The sequence below is a fragment of the Artibeus jamaicensis genome, unplaced genomic scaffold (genome assembly GCF_021234435.1).
Source record: "Artibeus jamaicensis isolate MK-2021 breed Jamaican fruit bat unplaced genomic scaffold, CSHL_Jam_final contig_76, whole genome shotgun sequence".
NCBI classification, from domain to species: domain Eukaryota; kingdom Metazoa; phylum Chordata; class Mammalia; order Chiroptera; family Phyllostomidae; genus Artibeus; species Artibeus jamaicensis.
In genome coordinates this window covers 1838080-1861646 of record NW_026521954.1, presented here as the reverse complement: position 1 = coordinate 1861646, position 23567 = coordinate 1838080, and the positions used below count along the sequence as shown (strand labels likewise).

The following is a 23567-nucleotide window of genomic DNA, read 5'->3' as shown; positions in this document are numbered from 1 at the left end:
GAAAGAGAGAACAGGGGAAACCTGTCAAATGGGACAGTATAACCAGCCAAGCAAAGAAGACTGTACAGAAAGAAGAATACAAAAATACCATCAAAATAAAAGATGTAAGAATAATGAAAAAAATAATACAAATATGCACTGACTTGCAGTTCTCTGCAATAGCAAAGTGAAATTTGTCTCACTGTCTCAGCTGTTGGGGTGCCCCCTCTTTGGGTCCAACTCTGGTTTTTTCACAGTTCTAAATTTTTTTGTCTCAATTGTGGGTATTTAAAAAAAATGCAGAAGGGTGGGAGAAGAAATAAAATTGGAAACAAAGAAGGACTAAAACACGACAGAAGGAAAGAGAGGAAAAAGGTATTGAAAAACAAAACAATAATAAAAATTTTTTAAATGTAAGATTACTAAAAACAAACAAACAAAAACAAAAAAACACCTCTTGTTGGTTTCAAACTGGCCAAACAGGTTTTTTTTGGTCTTATTGGCTGCAGCAAGCTAAGGTGCGATCGGTATGACTATTTTCTCTTCCCTATGTGTACTCAGGCAGTCTTGCCAGCGCTCTCCCAAGAGCTAGTCTTGGCGCCTCTTCCCAGCGCCTTTGGTGTGGGATCCAGGTGTTCCACAGAGGCTCTTATCCCAGAGTTACGGCTGTGGGCTGGGTTGCAGGTGTGCTCTGCCATGCTGCCTCAGTCCCTTCCCAGTGGTATGGGGGTGCGCAGGGTCTTCCTCGCGGCCTTCTGTGTGCAGCCTTCTGCACCATCTTGGGGTCTCTGCCTGGCTGGGTGGGGAGGAAGTCTAGCAGCAGTCACAGGAGAATTCCCCAAACAGGTTTTCTTTTTGAGAAATTCCTCCTACTCAAGCCTTCTGCTCTGTACAGCCCAATTCTCCAGCCAGACTGGTGACTATCGGGGTCAGTGTGCATCACTGTGTTGTGACCCTCAACTCTTCCAAGCCAGAGACTACAGTTTCCGCAGGTTATCCCGGTCTCTGTGTGTTTGCCTCTTTGTCCTTATTCCCCTCTCTTCAACTTCCAGCAACCAGGTCTCTTCTGGTGTTGCTTAAACCTTGTTTGGCCAGGGAGGGAGGGAGCAGTTGACCCAGCTCTCTGCCGTGGAGTTTGTGGTAGACCCAGCACTGGTACTGGGTGCCGGGCCTGGGGCAACAGCCGCCCCGGTTCGCATGCTGATCCCTGGAACCTTATTGTCCTGAAGCACACTCCTTACCGTTTGGTTTTTCAGTGTCCACTACAATTTCTGGTCTCTTATTTTCATATTTCCTGGGGTACTGTTGGCTGTTTGCTCTGTTCCCCCATAGATTGGCTAGGTTTTTCTCCCAAGTGTAGGGGGAAGTAGAATCTGTTCCCTCCTACCTTGTCGCCACCTTCCTTCTCCCTATTTTTTGTTTTTTAGGGGTAGTTTTTTTTTGGTCCTTTTTACATGCCAAACTTTTTTCTGTTTCAGAGTTTTTGAATGTGCTCTGTATTATGCCTGAAACATTCTTCTAGATTTTTCCAGTGGTTGTCTCCTTATCATTGAGCTTTTTTCCCTGACTGCTTTAGGTAAAATAACTCTTTCCACCTTACAGCTCCCACTCCCCACATTATTTCTCAGTTCTGTTTTATTTTCTTTATTATACTTATCACTGTCTGATATTATGTATTTCTTTATGGATTTACTCTTTATCTTTCTGTACTACACTGAGGTCTGTGAAGGCAGGGATTCTTTTGTTTACTGTCATGTCCCAGCATCTAACTGTGCCTGGCACATAATAGTTGCACAATAAATATTTCTTGAATAAATGACACAAGGCAGAATATGTGAAGTGTTTTAATAGAAATGTAACGTGCAACATACATTTGTTTGCAGAAGGAGTGTTTATTCTCAGTGGGGGACCAAGGAAGGCTTTGTATACAAAGGTGACACTTGGCCAGACATGGAAAAGGATGAGTAACACTGGGATAGATTGAGTGGAAGATGAGAAGGAAAGAACAGGAGGAAAAAAACACAGAAAGTATCTGACCAAGGAGCAGCAAAAGAATATTTAACTCAAATATATTTTCCCTGAATATGTTTCTCTACTTTATTTCCTTTTGTTTTAGTCTTTTGGAATTTAACACATTATCACTTGAGGTCATTGGCTTTCATTCAACAGTCAGAAGTTAAATTAGAGCAGCAAACATAGGGTATTCCACTGTTTAAAAGTTAAAATGTTGTTCAAGAAATGGAAAAAATTTAGAGTCAGTTTTTATTCAATACACTTGTATGACTTCATTCTTAATTTCTATGTAACCAACTCAGATCCTTTCTGGAAGTAGGCAGGAATTCAGTTCCAAGAAAACAATAAACAAGGTTTTGGAAAAGGACCCTGATGTACTTTGAATTTCTATCTTCCCACTTTTTGTAGAGGAAATTCTGGAGAAACAGAATTAAATAAGTAAACCTAGTTGTTTATGGGTATTGATAGAGGAGATATTTTCTGGTGTGTCATTTACTTATAAACTAGAAATTTTAGTGATTTTAAATTGTTTTTTGTTTACAGCCACGTTCCAGATTGTCATCAGTTTTTCTTAAGGGTCCAGGAAAAGTGGTGATGGTTGCCATTTGTATGTAAGTGCTAAAAAAATAAGCCCTTTAAAATAGAATATATTATTTATGTATATATTCTTGAATTATAAATTTATCAGTTGGCATCTAACAGAGTTAGAGGTTTATGTTATTACAGGAAGTTGAATGTCTTTGTTTTTGTCAGTAAATTGATGGAGAAGAGTCCATATAAATACCCATGTTTGTGCTATGTACATATTTTTTTTATTGAATTTATTCAATAAATTCAATAAAAAAGAAAATTCAATAAATTTTATTGAATTTATTCAATAGTTAGTTGACATTAGTTAATAATGCCATTAGGTAGTAAAAGTAGTTAATAAAAGTAGGTTAATAATACCTACTTTTAGTTAATAAAAGTAGGTAGGTTTCAGATGTACAATTCTATAATAGATCTTCTGTATATTGTATTGTTACCTAAAAGATAAGTTCTATCCACCCCACGTTGTGCTGTGTGTATTTTTAATGTGGTTAAGTAAGATCTCAGAAGAGTTGCAATCTGAAAATTGTTTCTTATTTTCATTGAAATTGATAGAAGTCTTTTTAAAGAAGTGGAGATAGCCAAGGTTATTTTTAGAGTAATTCAATCAACCTGGATTATAGCTATTGAAGAGTATCTGCACTCTTATTTTTCTCCCACTTGCTGTAAAACAGTTGATATTTTTGCCATCTTTTATCCTCTGTCTTCTTGATCCCTCTTGTTTTATCTTTTCTCCATTTTGTTGAATAATCTATATAAAAATGTTGAAAAGCATTAATTCCATAATTCATTAGTTCTTTTATTTTGGAAATATATATATTACATGCGTCAAGAATTGTGATAGGGTTAGGAAATACAATGTTATTTTCAAGAATTGGAGGGGCACTAAACTAGAAGAAGTCGTGTGTAACAATACAGATGTGCTACACTAAGGGAGTGGTGGTAGGGATAGAGAGACCTGGTGCGGTTCGGAAGGTATTTAGGGCAGATGGAAAAAAGGATGTTGCCTACATTTCTGACCAGTTAGATAGATACTGCACCATCACAGAGAGAAGGAGGGTCAGGGTGGAAGCAGAGGAAATGTGGAGGTCAGTTTTCAGTTTAAGTTTTTGTAGATCACCCAGGCGGAGTTGGTCAACAGGATTAATTTTGCCAGTAAAATGGGATTAGCAATTAAAGTTTCCTTTGTCAGAGGAATTTATATAATATATTTTAACTATGCAGCAGTTAAGTACCTGGTACATAATATGTACTTCGTAATTATCATTAATATATAATCTGAAGCTCAGGAAGGAGATTTGGATTAGAGATTTAGAGTTGAGAGTTAGTGTATAGATGATAATTAAAGCCATGGGAGAATGTGTATAGTATGAGGAAGAAAAACTCTCAGGAAAAATGCTTGATGAGGGCTAACATTTAGGAAATGAGTAGAACAAAAGGAGCCTACTGAGGAAGAATAAGGAGCAAGATAGGAAGAAAACCAGGAGCTTCATGGACGCCAAAGAAGACAGTGATTTGCAGAAATAGTGGCAGCCCTGGCTGGTGTGGCTTAATGGATTGAGTACAGGCTGTGAACCAAAGGGTCACTGGTTCAATTCCCCATCAGGGCACTTGCCTGGGTTGCAGGCCAGGTCCCCAGTAGGGGGCACATGAGAGGCAACTACACATTGATGTTTCTCTTCCTCTCTTTCTCCCACTCTTCCCCTCTCTAAAAATAAATAAACAAAGTCTTTAAAAAAGAAAATAGTGGTAAATGCTTTTGTGAGATTAAGAAAAATACTAAAATGTTTTCAGGAACTTTATAGCAAGAAGTAGTTGGTGGTATTGGAAACAGCCATTCACCCATTATTTAGCCAATTGAAGACTGTGAGTAAAACTGAGAAGCAAGAGCAGACATGATTCTTCCAGGACATTTGTTTGAAGTGGAGGAGAGGGAATAAATGGAGGAAGGGGTGTACAGTTTCCTCCTTTATAAAATGATGTTAGTATTTGTACAATAGAGGTATAATAAATCATGGTAAAGGGTTAGTATGGTGCCTCAGGTAAGTCATGCTAGTCATTACTGCAGGCATCTGAGCAGCTGGCAGGCTCAGAGCTAATCATACTTTATTTGAACATCTGTGGTCGACTATGACCCAGAGACTGCTGGGTCTGTATTTGTGTTCACCTATTTAACAGCCCTTCACCAAAGTTTTGCCTTTGACATTGCCTTTGGTCTACTGGACCATATTGAGTGAACATCTTCTTTTACCTATTTAAGAGACATAATTTTCTTTCTAATTTTATTTTGTTCAAATGTAGAACATCTTCTTTTCTCATCAATTCTCAAAATGCACTTAATTTGCTTACATACATCATACCTCTTCATTTGAGTATTTAATAATACCATACTCTGTAATTTTCATATTTGTACTCTGTTACCTAAAAGATAAGTTCTCGAAGGCTGTAGATTCTTTTTAATTTGCTTTAAACATAATCTAGTATAGAGGTATATATAGTCAAATAAGCTTTTGGTGAAAATTTTTGTCTAAACCAATGCTAAATTGTTTTCTCTTTCTCTCCTAGCAATGGATTAAATTGCTTCTTTAAATTTCTTGCGTGGATTTATACGGGTTCAGCAAGTATGTTCTCTGAAGCTATACATTCTTTATCTGATACATGTAATCAGGTGAGAGGTAAAAGCTTTTTTTTTTTTTTACTAATTTTAAAGTAATTTTTTTACTGCTTTAATCTAAAAGTTAGCCTGTTTAAAAACTAAATAATTCCTATAGTTGGCATGTGGAAGAAAAAGAAAATTGTTTGACTTTTGAATGACAAAGTTCATAGAAATATGATCACGGTATTTTAAAGCAGGATGTTAGGCTCTAAGAACTTCCAATAGTAGAATATGAAGTATGAGATTATCAGTCACTTAGTGTTTGGGCAGAAGTTTTTGTAGAGGAAATTCTTGTGTTAGGTGGAAATTTCATGTCTAAATATGCGTTCTTACAACTCTAAGTGCCAGTGCATTTCACTTGTTTGAATAACGATATAAATTACTCTCATGTAGTTGGTGAATTCAAATTTCACATTAGACTAGTATTTTGAATTCCCTTCCTGAATTTGCAAATGAAGAAAGATTTTTATAAAGTTAAAATACCTTCTTTGATTCAAATTTTAAATACTACAAACCTAAGCCTTTTTAAAAAACAATAAAAATGTATGCTTGTGTTACTATTTACATTTTTAAAGAATGTAGTATATTGATAGAATGCTTTCTCAGTATTTATTTATTTATACTTCTGTTCATGTAAATATGAATTTGAGAGAACTTACAATAAAAGGTTCAATAAGAATATTTAAGACATAATTAAAAAATAATAAAATTATAGGGAGTAGGGAGAGCAATCTCAGATAAAAATTAAACTCAAGGACTCACCTAACTGATTCAGATGGTTTGCAAAAGTAAGGAAAGAAGTCAGACATTTGCTGTTCGTACTAACAAATCTCTTCTTTGAATTAAATTTTTGTACAGTAAATACATAATAACTACTATCAATATATTTTCCCAGTTGATTGTGGAATGGAGGGAAGGGTGGGGTTGGGGAGAGAGACGTAACACAGTATGTCTATTTTATTGAAAGCTTATTTGAACTTAAGAAAATTGAAATGCAAAAATATTTGGACACATGGACAAAGAGATACATCCAGATTATTAATTTCATTCTTAGTTATTATTAAAACATTGAAGATAGTTTTTTAGTGTCCATATTGTGAAGTACTATTCAGGGGTTTAAAAGAATATATAGGTATAAGCTATGTACTGACCTGAATAACAACATAATTTGAGTACAAAAATCAAGTTGTAAAGCATTATGTGAAAAACTTCTGTTTCTAGCCGTGATGATGGACTAATAGGGACTGAACTTAGTATTTTGCTGTAAACAACTAAAAAACTAGATAAACTATATGAAACTGTTTTCAAACTTTGGACAATAACAGAACAACACCATAATACTAAGAGAAGAGAAACAAATGAGTTGAACTGGATGATTTCTGGCCTTTTTCTAGGAGGCACATGTGGAATAGTGGAGCGAAGTGGGAGATACAAGTCTCGTTGAATTGAGAAGGCAGAAAGAATTTAGAGTGTGAGGAGGCTAGAAATTACAAGGCAGAGTTCCACAGAGGATAACAGCTCTGAAGGATCAAGCTGTAACTTAAATTACCTGCCAGAATAAAGCCCCACACTCTAGAAGGAAGACAACAAAATCCATACACTCAGTATAACATTCACAGTGTAATAATTAACCAAGAAGCAGAAAATCTGATTTATAACCAAGAGAAAAATCAGTCAATAGAAACAGACTCAATTAACATATGATAGAATTAATAGCTAAGAATGTTAAATGGCTGTTATGTTCATATATTGAAAGGAAAACATGGCCCTGGCTGGTGTGGCTCAGTGGATTGAGTGCTGGCCTATGAACCAAAGGGTCGCTTGTTCAATTCCCAGTCAGGACATGTTGCCTGGGTTGCAGGCCAGATCCCCAGTAGGGGATGCATGAGAGGCAACTACACATTGATATTTCTCTCCCTCTCTTTCTCCTTCCCTTCCCTTCTCTCTAAAAATAGATAAATACAGAAATATTTTTTAAAAGGCACTAAATGGAGATTTTAGAGCTGAAAATATATCTGATTTGAAAAATTAACTTTATAGAGTTAATAGCAGATTAGACACTGTGGAAAAATGAGGAGTGCTCTTAAATATATAGCAGTAGAAAATGGTCATACTAAAGGAAAAAGTCTGAAAAAAATGAAAGGAGACTCAGTGACCTGTGAGACAGTATCAAGAAAATAACTATCAAACATTTAAGGAAGGAATCATACCAGTAATACAGACTTTCAAATATAGAGAAGAAGGAAATTTCAAGTCCTCTAATAAGGCCAGCATAACCCTGATATCAAAACCTTACAAAGACATCACATGAAAGAAAAATACAGACTAGTATCCCTCAAACACAGGTGCAAAAATCCTTAAAATATAATCAAATTGAATCCAGTAATATATGAAAATGATAATAACCATAGTAAATGAGTATTCTAGGAATATAAGGTTAGTTTAACATTCAAGATCAATAGGTATAGAAGGCTGCTACGCAAAAATCACTTGCAGTTCCACTATCAGCACACAAATGGAGAATGAAATTTTAAATACATTCTGTTTAACATTAAATAATATTAAATACTTAGGAGTAAATTTAATGAAAGATGTGTAAGACTTTTATACTGAAAACTTAAAATGTGCCGGCAGAAATTAAAGAAGACCTAAAGAAATGGAGAGATATACCATGTTCATGAATTGGATGACATGGTGTTAGTATGACAGAGCTCCCTAAATTGTCCTATAGATTTAATACAACTCCAATTATCACAAGCAGACTTCTTGTGATAGAAATTGAGAAACTGAATACATTCAAAAATTTATATGGAAATGCAAAGAACTCAATATTCAAAGCAACCGAAAACAAAAGAAATTTGGAGAACCTCAAAACTTACCATAAAACTACAGTGATTAAAACAGGGAGATACTGGCCCAAGGATTTACAGGCTAGTGTGACTGAACAGAGGATGCAGCAATAGGATCACAGTTACACGGACACCTGATTTTTGACGAAGGCATCAAAGCAGTTGTATGAAGAAAGGAAACTCTCTTCAACAAATGGTGCTGAAAAGGTTAGATAGCTTTATGGGAAAAATTAAAAGTATCTTGACTCCCTCTTTAGACCATATACTTGAGGTAGGTCATAGGCTCAAACATAACAGCAAAAACTGTAAGGATTCTAAAGAAAACCTAGGAGACTATCCCCCAGATCTTTGGGTACATATAGATTTATAAAGCAGGACACAGAAACAAAACCATAAAAGAAAAAATATTACAGATGAAACAACATAAATTGAAAACTTTTTTATTAAAAGACATTCTTAAGAAAATAAATAGGCAAGCCACAGATTAGGAGGAAATATTTACAAAGCATATAGTAATCTGACAAAGGATCTTCGGTATCCAGGATAAATAAAGAACTTCTGCAACTCGGTATTAAAAAGACAACTCAGTTTCTTTGAGAGGTTCTGTATTTGAACAGGTCCTTCACAAATAAAGATACATGAATGGGGGCCAGTGGGCACGTGGAAAAGTCATAAGGAAATGTGTATTAGAACCCCAAGAAGACATCTCCGTATGTCTGGTGTAGTGGCTAAATTGAAAACCCCTGATGACCAAATGTTGGTGAAAAGGTGGAGCAGCTAGACTTCTCAGACGTTGCTGGTGGAGTGTGAAATGTTAAAACCATTCTTGGAAATGTTTGTGTTTCCTGTAAACATATGCCTAATGTATAATGCAGCAATTCCACTTCTGAGTATTTTCCCAAGAAAAAATGGGAATGAATGTCTACAAAGACTTGTATGGGAATGTTTACAACACCTTTACTTATAATAGACAAAAATCTAAATTAACCCAAATGGCCGTCAAAGTGGAGGAGATAAACAAACTGTTGCATAGTGTATTCAAGTAGTGATTATGTAGCAATAAAAAATGAAATACTTGCCCAGTAAGAAGCACATATTTATCTCCAACAATATGCTGAGTAAAAGAAGGCAAACACAGTACAGTACTTACTGTGCGATTCTACTTATATGAAGTTCTAAGTAGAACTTCTTAGTCTTTGGTTAAAAGGCTCAGAAAATGGTTCTGTCAGCTGTGGGGAAGACTTGCTGAAAAGAGGCCTGAAAGAATATTTTTGAGGTGGTGCCAAGGGTCTGGGTCTTTATAGGAATATATGTTTCAGGTATGTGGATTTTTCAAACTCAGCTGTATGTAGTCAGGGTTTGTACATTGCATTGTATGCGAATTTTAGCTCAAAATTTTAAATTTTCATAGGTGAAATGTGAATACTATAATATGTAGACTTTTGTTAATATTGAGCACTTAGCATTGAGTTTTAAAAGTCTGATAATGGTCTTGTGACTATATTTTCTAAAAGACTTAGGTTTTTTTAGGCATTCATCCAAGCTCTTTAAAAATTAGATGGTGTGATGCTTGGAATTTACTTCAGAGTATTCATAGGGAAGTAGGTACAGAGTAGGTAAAACAGATATGGTCTCATGTTTGTAATTGTCAAAGCTGAGTAATGGATGCATTGGGTTTATTGAAATGTTCTGCTGGTTTTTGTTTTGTTTTGTTTTAGACATCCATCTGTACATTGGAAATTGTCCATAAAATTAAGCAAAAGACATTATATAGATTGTGATCATATTTTTTCAAAATGCATACACAACACTCTCTGCAATCCGGTATTGTCTTTATATGCAAAACAGCATTAAAAATTATATACAGTTGTACATAAAGGTAGTGTGAAACATATTCCAGACCCTTAAATGGTTCCCTCTCTACTGTTTGATTTTCTTTACAATGAGCATGTGTTAATTTTGTAACTAGAAGAACAAATTAATTTTTGTAACAGATTGAATAGCAGTAGAATTAAGTATTAAGGATTAATTTATATGAATGTATTGCACACTTGAGTTTGATGTGTATTGAGAGTTTAGAAGACATGGTCCTTGCTCTGTCTTCTGTCTTATACCCCAAACAACCAGAAAATATTCTGAGACAGCATTTAAGCATGATAGTTTGAGGAAATCCATAAAAGGGAAAGATGATTGCAGAAGGGGGAGCATTAAGTATTAGAAACCAGAATGACTGGGCTGTTGGACATTGTTTATATAGTGTTTCTTTGTCATTTACAGATTGCATCCTCTGGATTGGCTTTACCACATTATACTCTCTATCTTGCTGATGATTATTTATTTACCCTTTTCTTTCTTCGTAGGGTTTACTAGCATTGGGCATCAGTAAGTCTGTTCAAACACCAGATCCTACTCATCCGTAAGGAAATTGCTTTTATGTTTTTGTTTGTTTTGGTAGCAAGTCATTAAAATAAAAGCAACTGAATTTTAGGAACCTGCTGTTTACCTGCAGTTTGTGTTAAAGATTTAGTTATTTCTTCTACTAAAGCATCTATGATGTAGGACTCACTGCTCTAAGTAAACAACATATAATTTGAAAAGGAATTTAAATTATTTGTATGCTTTGTAACATGGCCTAGATCTTGGTTGTTGTTTTTTGTTTGTTTGTTTTCCCCAAAACAAAGCACATATTTTTTTATCTTTTTTACTTGGTCAAGGGAAACATACATTTCATACTTAGATTAATAGGCCACTCAATCTAAAAGCTTAGCATTAACTTCTAGTAAATCCATTCTTAATCTGTTTTAAGCCTCCTGCTGTGATTTGAAATAGCATTCTGTTAATATTTCAAATTATTTATTTGTAAGATATGTATGCTTCTTAGAATATATTATTTTGAATCCTACTAGTTATTTGATACAGAGATTTTGTTGTTGTTATTGCTTCTAACATAACCAGCTAAACTTTTGAATCCTATATGTATCATTTTTCAGACCTCGCTTTAGTAGTAGAATTTGATCAACCTTAAGTAAAAAGTGTACTTTTATTTCTGTAAAGGAGTCTGCCTCGGTGCTTTATAAAAATGCCTTTCTTTGTTTGAAAACAAGACACCGCGGTTTTCTTATAAATAGTAACATTTTTAATATTATTTTCCTCTGATGAAAATTATACACCAAAATTTTAAAAACAGGGTAAAAACTTAAAATTTTAGGTTGTAAAGATTTCTTTTCAAGGTATTTTCAATAACTTCAGTGCTGCCCGGTAGACTTTTTTACAAAAATCTGTTTTAATATAATAGTCACTAAGCATATGTGGCTGTTGAGCACTTGAAATGTGGCTAGTGCAGCTGTGGCTAGTGTACTGCACTTAAAATTTTATTGAGTTTAATTAATTTCAATTTTAATAGCCTTAGGTAGCTAGTGATTTATTTTGGACAGTGCAGATCTACTGAGTTAAAATTTTCAGTAAGAACCTACAAATTTACTGAAAATACATAATGAAAGTTATGCTATTTAATTTATATCTTCATTTACTTTAACACACATATCTACATATATACACACACATATATGTACACATATATATATATATACATACGAGGTCTGTCCAGAAAGTCTCCAGCCACGTAATATGAAAAACAGAGACATTTATTGAAGAAGATACAAGATACAAGGAACACTGTACATAGGACAGTGATGTTTTAGTCCCCTTCAGAGTAGGTACCCAGTCACCATCAGCTGCCCTGTCATTTTCCTGAGTCTCACCAACAGTCTGAAATCTCTTCCCTTTCAAAGGTGATTTGAGTTTTGGGAAAAGCCTGAAGTTTCAGGATGCCAAATCTGGGCTGTAGAGGGGCTGAGTCACCTGGGTGATTTGATGTTTTGCCAGAAAACTCTGCACACGATTTGATGCATGAGCAGGTGCGTTGTCATGATGAAGCTGCCAATCACCAGCTGCCCAGAGCTTCAGCCTTCTCAATCATCCGAATAGTTTCTGTGGAGGACTATTTAAGCTCGGCTCAAAATTTGATGCAGATTTGTTGCTCTACTCGCTCAGTCATTTTGAATGTGACAGCCACACAGTACACATATTCAGTCAAGGGTGTCTATCATCTCACTGCTAGTACAGTGAAGTTGTCATTGTTCCCACAAGCACATTCCAGTCCACTCTCCTTGACTGCCAGGTTACATCAACATTGATAAACCATTCTTGTTATATTAACAGTGACTGGACTTTTTCCAGACAGACCTTATATGTGTGTGTGTGCGTGTGTGTGTGCATGTGTGTATATAGAGAGATATATATGTATATTTATATGTATATGTATGTATGTATCTCCATCTCCTGTATTACTTTGGTGGGGGAAACTTTTAGAAGAAAATAAGTTTTTCTAAAGCAAGCTTGTAAAACACTATCACATCTATAAACTAAGAATTGCCTATGTTAGAATTATATATTTACAAAAAGAATTTAAAAATCAGTTTTTAACAAGAATTCTTATTTAAATTTTCATCCACCAAAAGGGTGCCATATATTTGGGTTTGGAAATAAATTTCCTAGGAAATATTTTTATCAATGAATGATTCTTTTCCTTTTATAGTATGTCCTATTTTTTAACTTAATGCTCAGTATTTAATTGGTACATACAGAAATACAAAAGAATGCACATAGAAAACAAATATGCTTGAAAAATAATAGAGATTTTAAAAAATTCTCATAAAAACACCCAGAAAACTGAACCTCTTAGTCCTAATAATAGTAATCAGTTGCTGTGTGCTAAACTATTATATATAACCAGCAACAACTATTCAGCATCAAATTATATGTAGTATAAATCGTCACAATAACTCAATTAAAAATTGTATTACAAGGAAATTTAAATATTATTCTGTTCATTAAACATCTGAAAGCATTTTTTAAAAGATTAATTTTACCAGCATTTGTACTACATAAAAGTAAAGTTGTTCTACTAAATCAAAATAGACTAACTGGTAAAGGAATTAGCAAGTACCTGTATTAAGTCATAGTCACTCAATTTATATGTTTTCAAAGATCTTGCAGGCTTTTCCACTCTATATGTTGATTTTTCTGATTAGATTGTGTTTGGCACTTAAACTTTACTTAAATATAAAACTATAACTTATAATATTGTAAGAACTTTTTATTTTTGTTTTAATTGACCTAGTAAACATATTTTGAAAGGAAACCATTTGTATTTCTTACAAAGTATATTATCGTTTTTATTTTCCAGGTATGGATTTTCAAACATGCGCTATATTGCTTCACTTATTAGTGGCGTTGGTATTTTCATGATGGGTGCAGGATTATCTTGGTACCATGGAATTATGGGATTGCTTAATCCTCAACCAATGGAATCCCTTCTCTGGGTAATCTCCCTCTGCTCAGTTTTTTAAAAAATATATTCCATTGATTATGCTATTACAGTTGTCCCAATTTTCCCCTCTCTGTCCCCCTCTGCCAGGTACTCCCACTCCCTTCAGTGATCCCGTCCCTTAGTTCATGTCCATGAGTAGTGCATATTCTTTTGCTTCTCCATTTCCTATACTATTCTTAACATTCCCCTGTTTTGTACCTACCAATTTGTACTTCTTTTTTAATTTTTTTATTGTTGTTCAAGTGCAGTTGTCTCTAATTTCCCCTCATCACTTCCCCCAACCCCAGTCATCCCCACTGTCCACCCTTCTGTGTTCATAGTGTGTTTCTGGACTATTTCTCCTGAGAAATTTGCATTTGGCAAGAAGCTTTTGGACAGTTGGTGTCAAGGCCCCCACTCAGTTCCATGTCTGGTCCTTTAAAACATATACCTTTAACACATTCTTTGTGAGAGTACAGTTTTTGCCCCAAACCCAGACATTTACTCTATTCATACAGCCAATATTAGTTAGAAGAATTGCCTATACATTTATTTTTCAGGTGTGCTATAGACACAGTTCACTGTGGTCTCTAACCTCTAGGGACACACATCCAGCTTTATTAGCAATCTCAACAGCTCAAGTTTTTTCCAAAGCAATCCTCACTTTGGCCTCCTGGGGGCGGGCTTTGCCTACAGAGCACACACCCCGCCCCCCCGCCCCCCAGTACACACACACCATCCACAGTGGATGAGAATAAATCCTACCAAAACATAGTCTGCTTGGGGAACCAAGGTGGCCAACCTCTGAAAGAAGAAGGGCCTGGAGCCTGTTCCTCAGTGGGTTTTTATTGGGTTTAATTTGCATAGGAATACAGGGCTTATATGTAAAACTCAGTCATTCTCAGGCAGTAATGATCAAGGAATAGATAACATTCTAAGAACTATAAGGGATTATTCTGAGTTAGGGTTGAAGAGATAAGAGTGAATGCCAAAGGGCAATAAAACTTTGGGAAACAAACCCATATTAGGTTTGGACCCTTATTTAACTTGAGGGTGTTCTTAGCAAAGCAGGTTTCACAGGATTTTATGCATTCTTTCTTAGGCCTGATTGCCCCAGAAACCCGCTCTTTCCAGCACAGGGCCACACCCACCTCTGGCGATGTTTCAGGCTTAAGTCAGGTGGGAGAAGTGAGGCAGCCAAGAGATTAGACTTCTTACAGACAGAATGAGGATTTAGGCTATGTCAAAGCCAAGAGGTGAGGATCCTTTACCCCCTTTTTGTAGTCCCCCCAAGTCCTTCCCCGATGGCCCCTTTGCAACAGTTCATGTCTTAGGTCACCCCTCCCTTGAGGAAGCTTACCTGTCATTGGTCCAGGGTCAAGCAGGGTGAAGTAAAGGGGGCAGAGGCAGTGCCCCTGCTGGGAAGATAAGATTTGTCTCTTTAGTGGCTTATGGTTCCAAGGTCTTTTTACTCAGCCTTAGCCATCCGGGGCTACAGCTTCTGAAACTAGACAGGGTGGTTCCCAATAGCCTCCTTAACCTCAGTTCAGCTTATGTGGGCTAGTTGGTGTGGAGCCAGGAGATATAAAACCAGGCTTGGATCACCTTCTGTGCAAGTCCTGAATAGATGGTATAGCACCACTTTTTGGTTATGTGGGATACTTGGAGCCTGCTGTGTTCTCAACTGGAGTGAGCCTCATTTTAACATCTTGTTACACCTGTACACCTACATAATAACAAGCCTGTTAAACTAGGCTTCTTCTACAGTTTTTATTGACTAGTTTCTTACTGTAATACATTTCATATAGTTAAAATGAAGAAGGATATTTCCTCCATCCTTCAAAGATTTGGCCACATTATAGATATCTTAGTGTTCATCTAATTTGTACAATATTAGTTTATAGAGGCAAAGAAGTTGATGACTCTGGAGTAAGGGACTGATTAAAGTTTCAATTGTGTTTAAGTTTTAAAACTTCTAGAAGCTTTTCTGTCATTTAGCAACTAAATGAAATTCCATCAAACTATGACTCTTTGTTAATAAATAATAGATTCAGCACACCGTAGACTAATTTATATTTATTAGGTATTATCTTGGAATCTTGGTGGATGTATCCTGTTTCCTTTTATTGGGTGATGAGCATGTCTTAAGTCCTTTCTGGAAGAAGGTAGAAGGACTAAAAAGAATTACTTGGAAGTTTAGTTGTCAGATTGGCAGCCTGTTTGAGTGGGAAGAGCCTGGGGTTGAAACCGGAAAGCCCGTGTCCCAGTTCTTCCTGTGATGTCTTTGGTGTGCTCACGCCAGTCACACAGCCTTTGGAGATCCTTAACAGAATTGGGAAAGTTTTGGACAGGGTTTGAAATGTCCAAACCTCCATTTTAGAGAAGGATAAGGGTCCAAAAATGTAATGTTAAAAATTCAACACATGATTGGTTTCAATTTCATTTAAAAATCTTTAAAAATTTTGTTGCTAGGTTAACTCTTTCTATGTACTTTGGATTAAAGTTACTCTCGATATCTTTATTAAATTCAAGAGTGTCTTGGGACTACAAGGAAAGTAATGTTACAGAAAAAAATTGATTACTTTTTATAGTTAGTTATCTTTCTGAGTCAGGGATCAGAAAGGATTCTTTTTGTCCTGGATATCCAGACAAATTTTACTTGACTGTGGGAGTGGATCTTACTACATCTTGTATTCACAGCCCCACAGTTCAAATATTTGTGTTAATTTTGAACTTGAAAATTTTTTATACTAATAACACTTTTATTTCTTAAATCATGAATGTAGCTTAGGTCATGGTACAATATTCTGTAATATAATGGTACAGTGCCTCATTTTGGATTGCGGGTACTGTGTAACCTGCCTGTTACTACATCTTATATTTGTACAGAATACCTCATATTTGTACAGAAAATAATACATAATATAAGAAATTCTGTTTTGTGTATTCACAACTGTAAACAAACCAACTTTTGCTCACCCCCGTATACATATAAAATATATATAACTCTTCTAAGTATTAAAAAATGAGATGACCATCAAATTTTTAAGTTTTTAGCTGTTTCCCCATATGAAGATGCCATCTATCTTTCCTCATTTGAGCTGTTTCCCATCAAGATCCTTATCTGTTTTGGATTCAAATTCGTGTTTCTGTTTTAAACATTACCAACTTTATGCATGAAGAATTGTTGGTTTTTAGAGAAATAATTAATTTATGCCTTATTTTAATACTTATTTTCTAGGCATACTGTATTTTAGCAGGATCATTGGTGTCTGAAGGAGGTACGTACTATCATAGTCACTCTTTATTCTTAATTTGGTGATACATATCCAGCAGTTCAGTAAAAAAAATGTGGAATGGGAATCTAAGCTTCATCTACTTTCAGGGAGCAGATTCCTTGTGTGATGCACTGTGGCTGATTCTGTAATGGATGAGCAAGGGAAAAGCCTTTTTTCATTTGAGTATCATATCCTAAAGCTTAGAACATTTGAAATGGGGTATAAAAGTATAACTACACACTGAATTTTAAACATTGAGATATAGTAAGTTAGAAAAGGCTATCTTTTTTGCTCTACAAGTATCTCAGTTTCTGAGAGCTTCAGCTACAGCAGCGTCATGAGAGAAGTGCTACTGTCACGTACGAAACTGCCTAGTTCACTGCTTTACTCACAGCACATTTGCTCTGCAACACTGTCACTTTCTGTACATAGTGTTTCCCTAACTTTTGACAGTTTATAAAATGGTGCTAATACCACCTGCCTCAAAAGGGTTGGGAGGACCAGAAGGGACTGTGGTCAGTATGGTACCTGCCAGATAGTACCTGTCCAATAAATTAAGGCTGTTGTCGTGGTAACGATTTTTAAGTTATGGTTTAGAAATACAGGATTCGTTATATTGTGATGATTAGTTGGGAGTCTTGATGATGACTAGTTAATGGAGAACTTTTCCTTATTTTCAACTCTGGCATTAGAGTATTGTGTATATGTATTTATTGTTTGAGATGGCATCTTTAAAGTTTAGAGGCATGAAGTTTCTTCCTTGCTGATATGAATGCTTTTCTTTCAGCAACACTTCTTGTTGCTGTGAATGAACTTCGTAGAAGTGCTCAGGCCAAGGGAATGTCGTTTTACCAGTATGGTATGTGTTTTAGAAACCAGGTGTATTATTTCATCTCTTATTTGCTTAAAATTGCCTAGTACTATTGCTTTATTCTTTAAGATATGTACAAAATATATCTCATTTTCTATGTGTGGCTTATGTTGTAAAACAAGAAATGTAAAGTAATTTGAACATGAATACTTTATGTTTGGATTTAACTTTACAATATTTCTGTATATGTTTATATAATTTGAGAAAGCAATTTGAAAATGTAAACCAAGAAGTTATTTTTGTGTTGAGCAGTGTTCTTAAAATCTGGAATCTCATGTATTTTTAAAATTAATTTTTATATTCATTTAATTTTTTTAAAGAGTTTATTTATTTTTAGACAGAGGGGAAGGGAGGGAGAAAGAGAGGGAGAGAAACATGAATGTGTGGCTGCTTCTCATGTGCTTTCTCCTGGGAATCTGGCCCACAACCCAGGCATGTGCTCTGACTGGGAATTGAACCGGTGACCTGTTGGTTCACAGGCTGACACTCAATTCATTGAACCATACCAGCCAGGGCCTGTATGCTCATTTTAAATGTATACTTATTTAAATGTTACCTGAGAGTATCAAATTAAGATTTAAGAACGTTTCTTTCTTGTCTCTCCACCAATGATTAAGTAATGCAAAGTCGTGATCCTAGTACCAATGTTATATTATTGGAGGATACTGCAGCCGTCTTGGGAGTGATAATAGCTGCCACTTGTATGGGCCTTACTTCTATAACAGGTAATTATTTCTCACATTACCAGTGATTTATTGGTACTGCTTACATAACTCTCTAATATGTGGAAATTTTCTTTATATCATTGAATAATTTTAAACCAGTTGATTGTTAGATGCTTATTTCATGCTAACCTAAACTAATAACTTCTTTGTATAAAACATTTGTTTAGTAAAAATGTAATATTTCTCTAAGTTAGGAATTTCTCTATGAAGTAAAGAAAACTGTTAATAGAGCATTTCTGTGATGCTATAGACCTTTCTAAACTGTGACTTAATAAATTATACAATTATTCTTTACCTCTAGAAGTATCAGTCTTTGTCCTGGGGACCTCACAGGTTTATTAAGATAAATGCAAGAGAGAACTTGAAGAAACCCTGAAGCTCTAAATAAATATATATTGTGGCTCTTGTTAATTGTCTTTTCCACTGTTAGTACCAATAGTAAGGGCTATTGCAAAACTTCCTTTTTCCTTAACTCTCAAGTTGGTTCCATTCTCATTTTGGTGATTAATGTTTTGAAGGCCAGTACCATAGAGATGAAGCAGAAGACAGAAGAATCATTTTATTTTTATTTTCTAAAAGAAAATCACATTTAGTATGTAAAGACTCAAATATCTCAGGTTGGAATTCTCTTGGAATGGAACTTCTTCCATTCTTAACCATTTGTTCTTGCATATTTCAAATAATTTGAGGTGATGAGCTCTCATAGTTCCACAGTGTTTCTTAAAATGCTCTGAAATATGCATAGGATTTTCTCATTTTGAATATACATTTTAGGACTAAACCATCATTCTCTGATGTTCACGGTGATCCAGGATATTACTGAAAGTTTTGATTGTTTCTCTGGTTGCCTTTATCATTTTAGACTTTTTTTGGATATAAATTATTACTTAGTAAAATTTTAGGCTTAAGAAAAGTATGATTGATGAATAAGTCAACTTTTAATAAGTTTTTTTTTATACAGTAATGTTAACCAGTCAAATCAAAGTTATAAAGTTTTTGTTTAAAGAGTATTTCACATGAATTAAATCTTATTTAGTTAAAATAATTTATTTAAGTTAAATAACATGTCAAGAAATAAATAAAATAACCTAGTGATTTCTGTAGGATTATTTATACAAATATTTTTTAAATAAAAATAGTTAGATTTAGATTTCTAAAAAGCAATGCATTTGATTTTGAAGTCTAATTATAGGCTTCCTAGTAGATTATATTTTACTTACAAGTGGATCACTTTTAACACTTTAGTACAGATAAGTCAGTTTACTTTATAGTGTTATATTTTTGACTAAATGTTAGTAAAACTAGTATCTGAATTGAAGTTCTTTTTTAGTAAAATGTTTTATCAAGAGACTTAAATTTTATATTGAGATTTTATCTTTAGAGTTAAAATGGCCTCTAATTATAAAATCCTTGTATATAAAATTTGTAACGATTTAAAATATATTGATTTCAGTTATATAAATATTAAACTACACTTTTATAGATAGTAAAGCAGCTCTTCTCATTGGTTCTGGGAGAGGATTAAGCCCTAACAATTGAAGACAATTTCAGAATCATGAAGATGGGGAACACAGAATCCTAAACCCCACCTCCAGAGTTTTTGATTCAGAAGACCTGGGGTGAGGTCTGGCATTTGCATTTATACTAAGTTCTCAAGTGATGCTGATGCTGCTGGTCAGGGGTCCACACTTTGAGAACCACTGCTCCAAAGGACCCATAACATGCAACAAGAGAACTTTCTTTTCTGTATCTAGAACAGTATTAGCTATGAGGGGGACCCCAAAAAACCCAAGAATTATCTTCTGGAGGGCAGGCTTTCCTCACTAGGTGAGTGTTCTAGAAACCCTCTGTATCAAATGTTTTATATCAAGTGTACCAGCTGGCATTGTTGTAAGAGACTGTGTTCGGCTTCCATGAATTTTTGTTGAAGACTTTTCAAAGGTTTGCCCATTTCATGATGGGTGATTTATAAGCCCACCCACCCACACCCTTTGACCAAAAACTGTGTGACCCTTGTTCCCCACCCTCCCTTTTTACCCAGTCTCTCCCCAAACAACTTTTTTTCATTTCCCTGGATGAAAAAAAAAAGTCCTCAAAGGGAAAGTATTTGCTGAAGTGGAAGAAGTGAAACAAAAAATGTCAAAAGCAGTAAAAGGCATCAAAATCACGAGTTCAAAAGTTGTAGAGCAGTGGAAAAAAATGTCTCAATAGATGTTTGCAGCAATTGGAGAGTATTTTGAAGGTGACTGGAATTTAAGCATGTAAGAATAAATACACAAGTTTTTATAAATAAATTCAGGTGCTTTGGGGGTCTGCCCTCATATGTATCACCCTTGGTTGGAAAATAAAGGAGTGACCCATATAATTTTTTGTATAGCTTAATTAATTCTCTCATAGAACCTTGGTAAAAATAAGACACAAAAATGGTTATTTCTTTCAGGTTTTGATCTCAATTATTTTGTCAACTGAGGGTAGGAAAAGTGCTACTGATATCACTAACACAGATGAGCTTTTTATTACCTTATTAATGTGTACATGAATTCTTTAATCTGAAAATGCCCTGAATCCTCGCCCACATAATGACCAGATGCAAGAATAGATCTTAAATAATTAAACACCGAAATGCTCCTATATAATATGAAGCAACTTGTATCATTCTATTTTGTAGTATGTTTTCAAACGACTAGGAGAAAGTGATGAAAGGAATCAGAATGAATTTTTACTGATTCTTTGCTCACTAAAGCTCATTGAAATAACAGAAAATGCTAATTTACTGACTTCTTATGTGCTTTATTCAGGCAATCCACTGTACGACAGCCTCGGTTCTTTGGGTGTGGGCACCTTACTAGGTGTGGTCTCAGCATTCCTCATCTACACTAACACAGAAGCACTGCTAGGCCGATCCATCCAGCCAGAACAAGTACAGCGGCTAACTGAACTCCTGGAGAACGACCCGTCAGTAAGGTCAGCTTATTCCAGAGATGCTGTTGGGGTTTACAAGGTCGTTAAGAAATAGATATGCTGGTTTATATAAATACATCCAGAAGAGGTTTTGGATTCCTAGCCCTCAGAACCTTTTAATCTGTTACTTTTCAGAATTGCAGCCTTGTCAGAAAGCAAGTGAAAGCATTTGGAAAATTCCTCAAGTTTTCTTTTAAATTTTGTGTATCTTTAATTTTAGAATTTAGGAACAGTTAGATGGGAGCAGAAGTTTGCAAACTAGTTGCTTCCTTGACATGAAACCAATTAGATGGAACTATCATATTTATATTTGCCTTGTATTTGTATTACAGTTACAAATTGAATATACTAGATTTAAGAAGATTTTTATTCATGGGGAAGTGATTAGCAAATTAAATTTAATTTATATTCACTTTGAAAATAAAATTATTGTTTTAGCTTGTTTTAAAAGTTTTTTTAAGTTACATAAGAATAAAGAACTGAAGGCTTAGGGAAGAATCAGAAGAGATATAGAGTTCTCCCATCCAAGTACTAACCAGGCCCGACCCTGCTTAACTTCCGAGATCAGACGAGATCGGGCGCGTTCAGGGTGGTATGGCCGTAGACATAAGAGATGTAGAGTTCTAATAGTATTTTTCCGTGAAATTCAGTAGTAGTGTGGTTTTAGAGTGAAGTGGAAGGAACAGTTGTTTAAAATCCTAATTTCAACTAGCTACATATATTTTAAACTTTAAGATAAGAATTTTTTTCTGTTAAAATGTTTAAATTATATCTTTAATGAATGGCCCATATGAATGAGTAAAACATATAAGTAATTAAGCCCTATATGTTTAATCTTGAAAAATAGTTGCTTAGCTGAATCAAGATGACAAGTTAAGCCCTGGCTGGTGTAGCTCAGTGGATTGAGCATGGGCCTGTGAACCAAAGGATCATGGTTTGATTCCCAGTCAGGGCACATGCCTGGGTTGCAGGCCAATTCCCAGCAGGGAACACACGAGAGGCAACTAACCATACATTGATAGTGCTCTCCCTCTCTCTTTTCCTTCTCCTCTAAAGACAAATAAATAAAATCTTTAAAAAAAAAAAAAGATGACAAGTTAAGCATTCTTAAAATAAGTATTAGGCTTAATAGCTTAAGGTAAAATCATCCACATTGATATCTTTTCCTTGTGATATCTTTGTCTGATTTTGGTATCATAGTAATACCTTATAAAATAAGTTGGGAAATGTTCACTGCTCCATATATTTTTGAAAAGTTTGAAAAGAAATTGAGGTATTTCTTTTTTTAATGTTTGGTAGAATTCAGCAGCGATGCCATCTGGCTTTTCTGTGTAATTAGTTTTTTATTACTAATTCTCTTTATGTTATATAATCTGTTCAGGTTGCCTTTTTCTGCTTGAGTCAGTTTGGTACTTTGTATCTAGGAATTTGTCCATTTCTTCTTCTTTTTTAAAATTTTTAATTGCTGTTCAAGTACAGTTTTCTGCCTTTTACCCCCATCCCAGCCTACCCCCCCAGCCCTCCCCATCTCCCTCCCATTTCCATCCCCCCACCCGCCCCTTGTTATTTATCCATGTGTCCTTTATACTTGTTCCTGCAAACCCTTCCCCTTCCCCCTGAAATTCCCTCCCCTATCCCCTCTGGTCACTGTCAGCCTGTTCTAAATTTCAGTGCCTTCAGTTATATTTTGCTTGTTTGTTTTGTTGATTAGATTCCTATTAAAGGTGAGATCATATGGTATTTGTCTTTAACCACCTGGCTTATTTCGCATAGCATAAAGCTTTCCAGATCCAACCATGCTGTTGCAAAGGGTAGGAGCTCCTTCTTTCTTTCTGCTGCATAAAATTCCTTTGTGCTAAAGATACCAGTTTTTTGATCCACTCATTTACTGATGGGCACCTAGGTTGCTTCTAGCACTTGGCTATTGTAACTTGTGCTGAATTGTGTATGAACATTAGGGTGCATAGGTTCTTCTGGATTGGTGTCCGTTACTTCTAAGTCATCTAATTGGTTGGCATACAACAGTACATAGTATTTATAGTTCTTTTTACTTCTTTAGGTCTGGGAGTAATATCTCTTCTTCCAATTCTGATTCTGGTAATTTGAGTCTTCTCTCGTTATTCTTGGTTTGTTTAACTGAGAGTTTGTGAATTCTGTTGATGTTTTCAGGGAACCATTTTTTGGTTGAATACATTTGCCATTGTTTTTCTAGTCTCTATTTCATGAATTTCTACTGTCATCTATATTATTTTTTTTCTTTAGGCTTAAGTTTAGTT

At 35.1% G+C, this 23567-nt stretch overlaps 1 protein-coding gene and 1 long non-coding RNA gene across 2 annotated transcripts in view; one reads left to right on the top strand and one right to left on the bottom strand.

Moving 5' to 3' along the window:
- Positions 1-23567, bottom strand: part of LOC119043861 (uncharacterized) — a 133658-nt gene that overhangs the window by 75474 nt on the left and 34617 nt on the right. The window lies entirely within an intron of this gene.
- SLC30A9 (solute carrier family 30 member 9) overlaps positions 1-23567 on the top strand; it is a 76006-nt gene that overhangs the window by 36005 nt on the left and 16434 nt on the right. Inside the window, exons 8-15 of the mRNA XM_037138092.2 lie at positions 2536-2603; positions 5146-5248; positions 10446-10501; positions 13334-13469; positions 16698-16737; positions 17522-17593; positions 18223-18330; positions 21129-21294. Coding sequence (XP_036993987.2) covers positions 2536-2603; positions 5146-5248; positions 10446-10501; positions 13334-13469; positions 16698-16737; positions 17522-17593; positions 18223-18330; positions 21129-21294 — 749 coding nt within the window. The remainder of the gene's footprint in view (positions 1-2535; positions 2604-5145; positions 5249-10445; positions 10502-13333; positions 13470-16697; positions 16738-17521; positions 17594-18222; positions 18331-21128; positions 21295-23567) is intronic.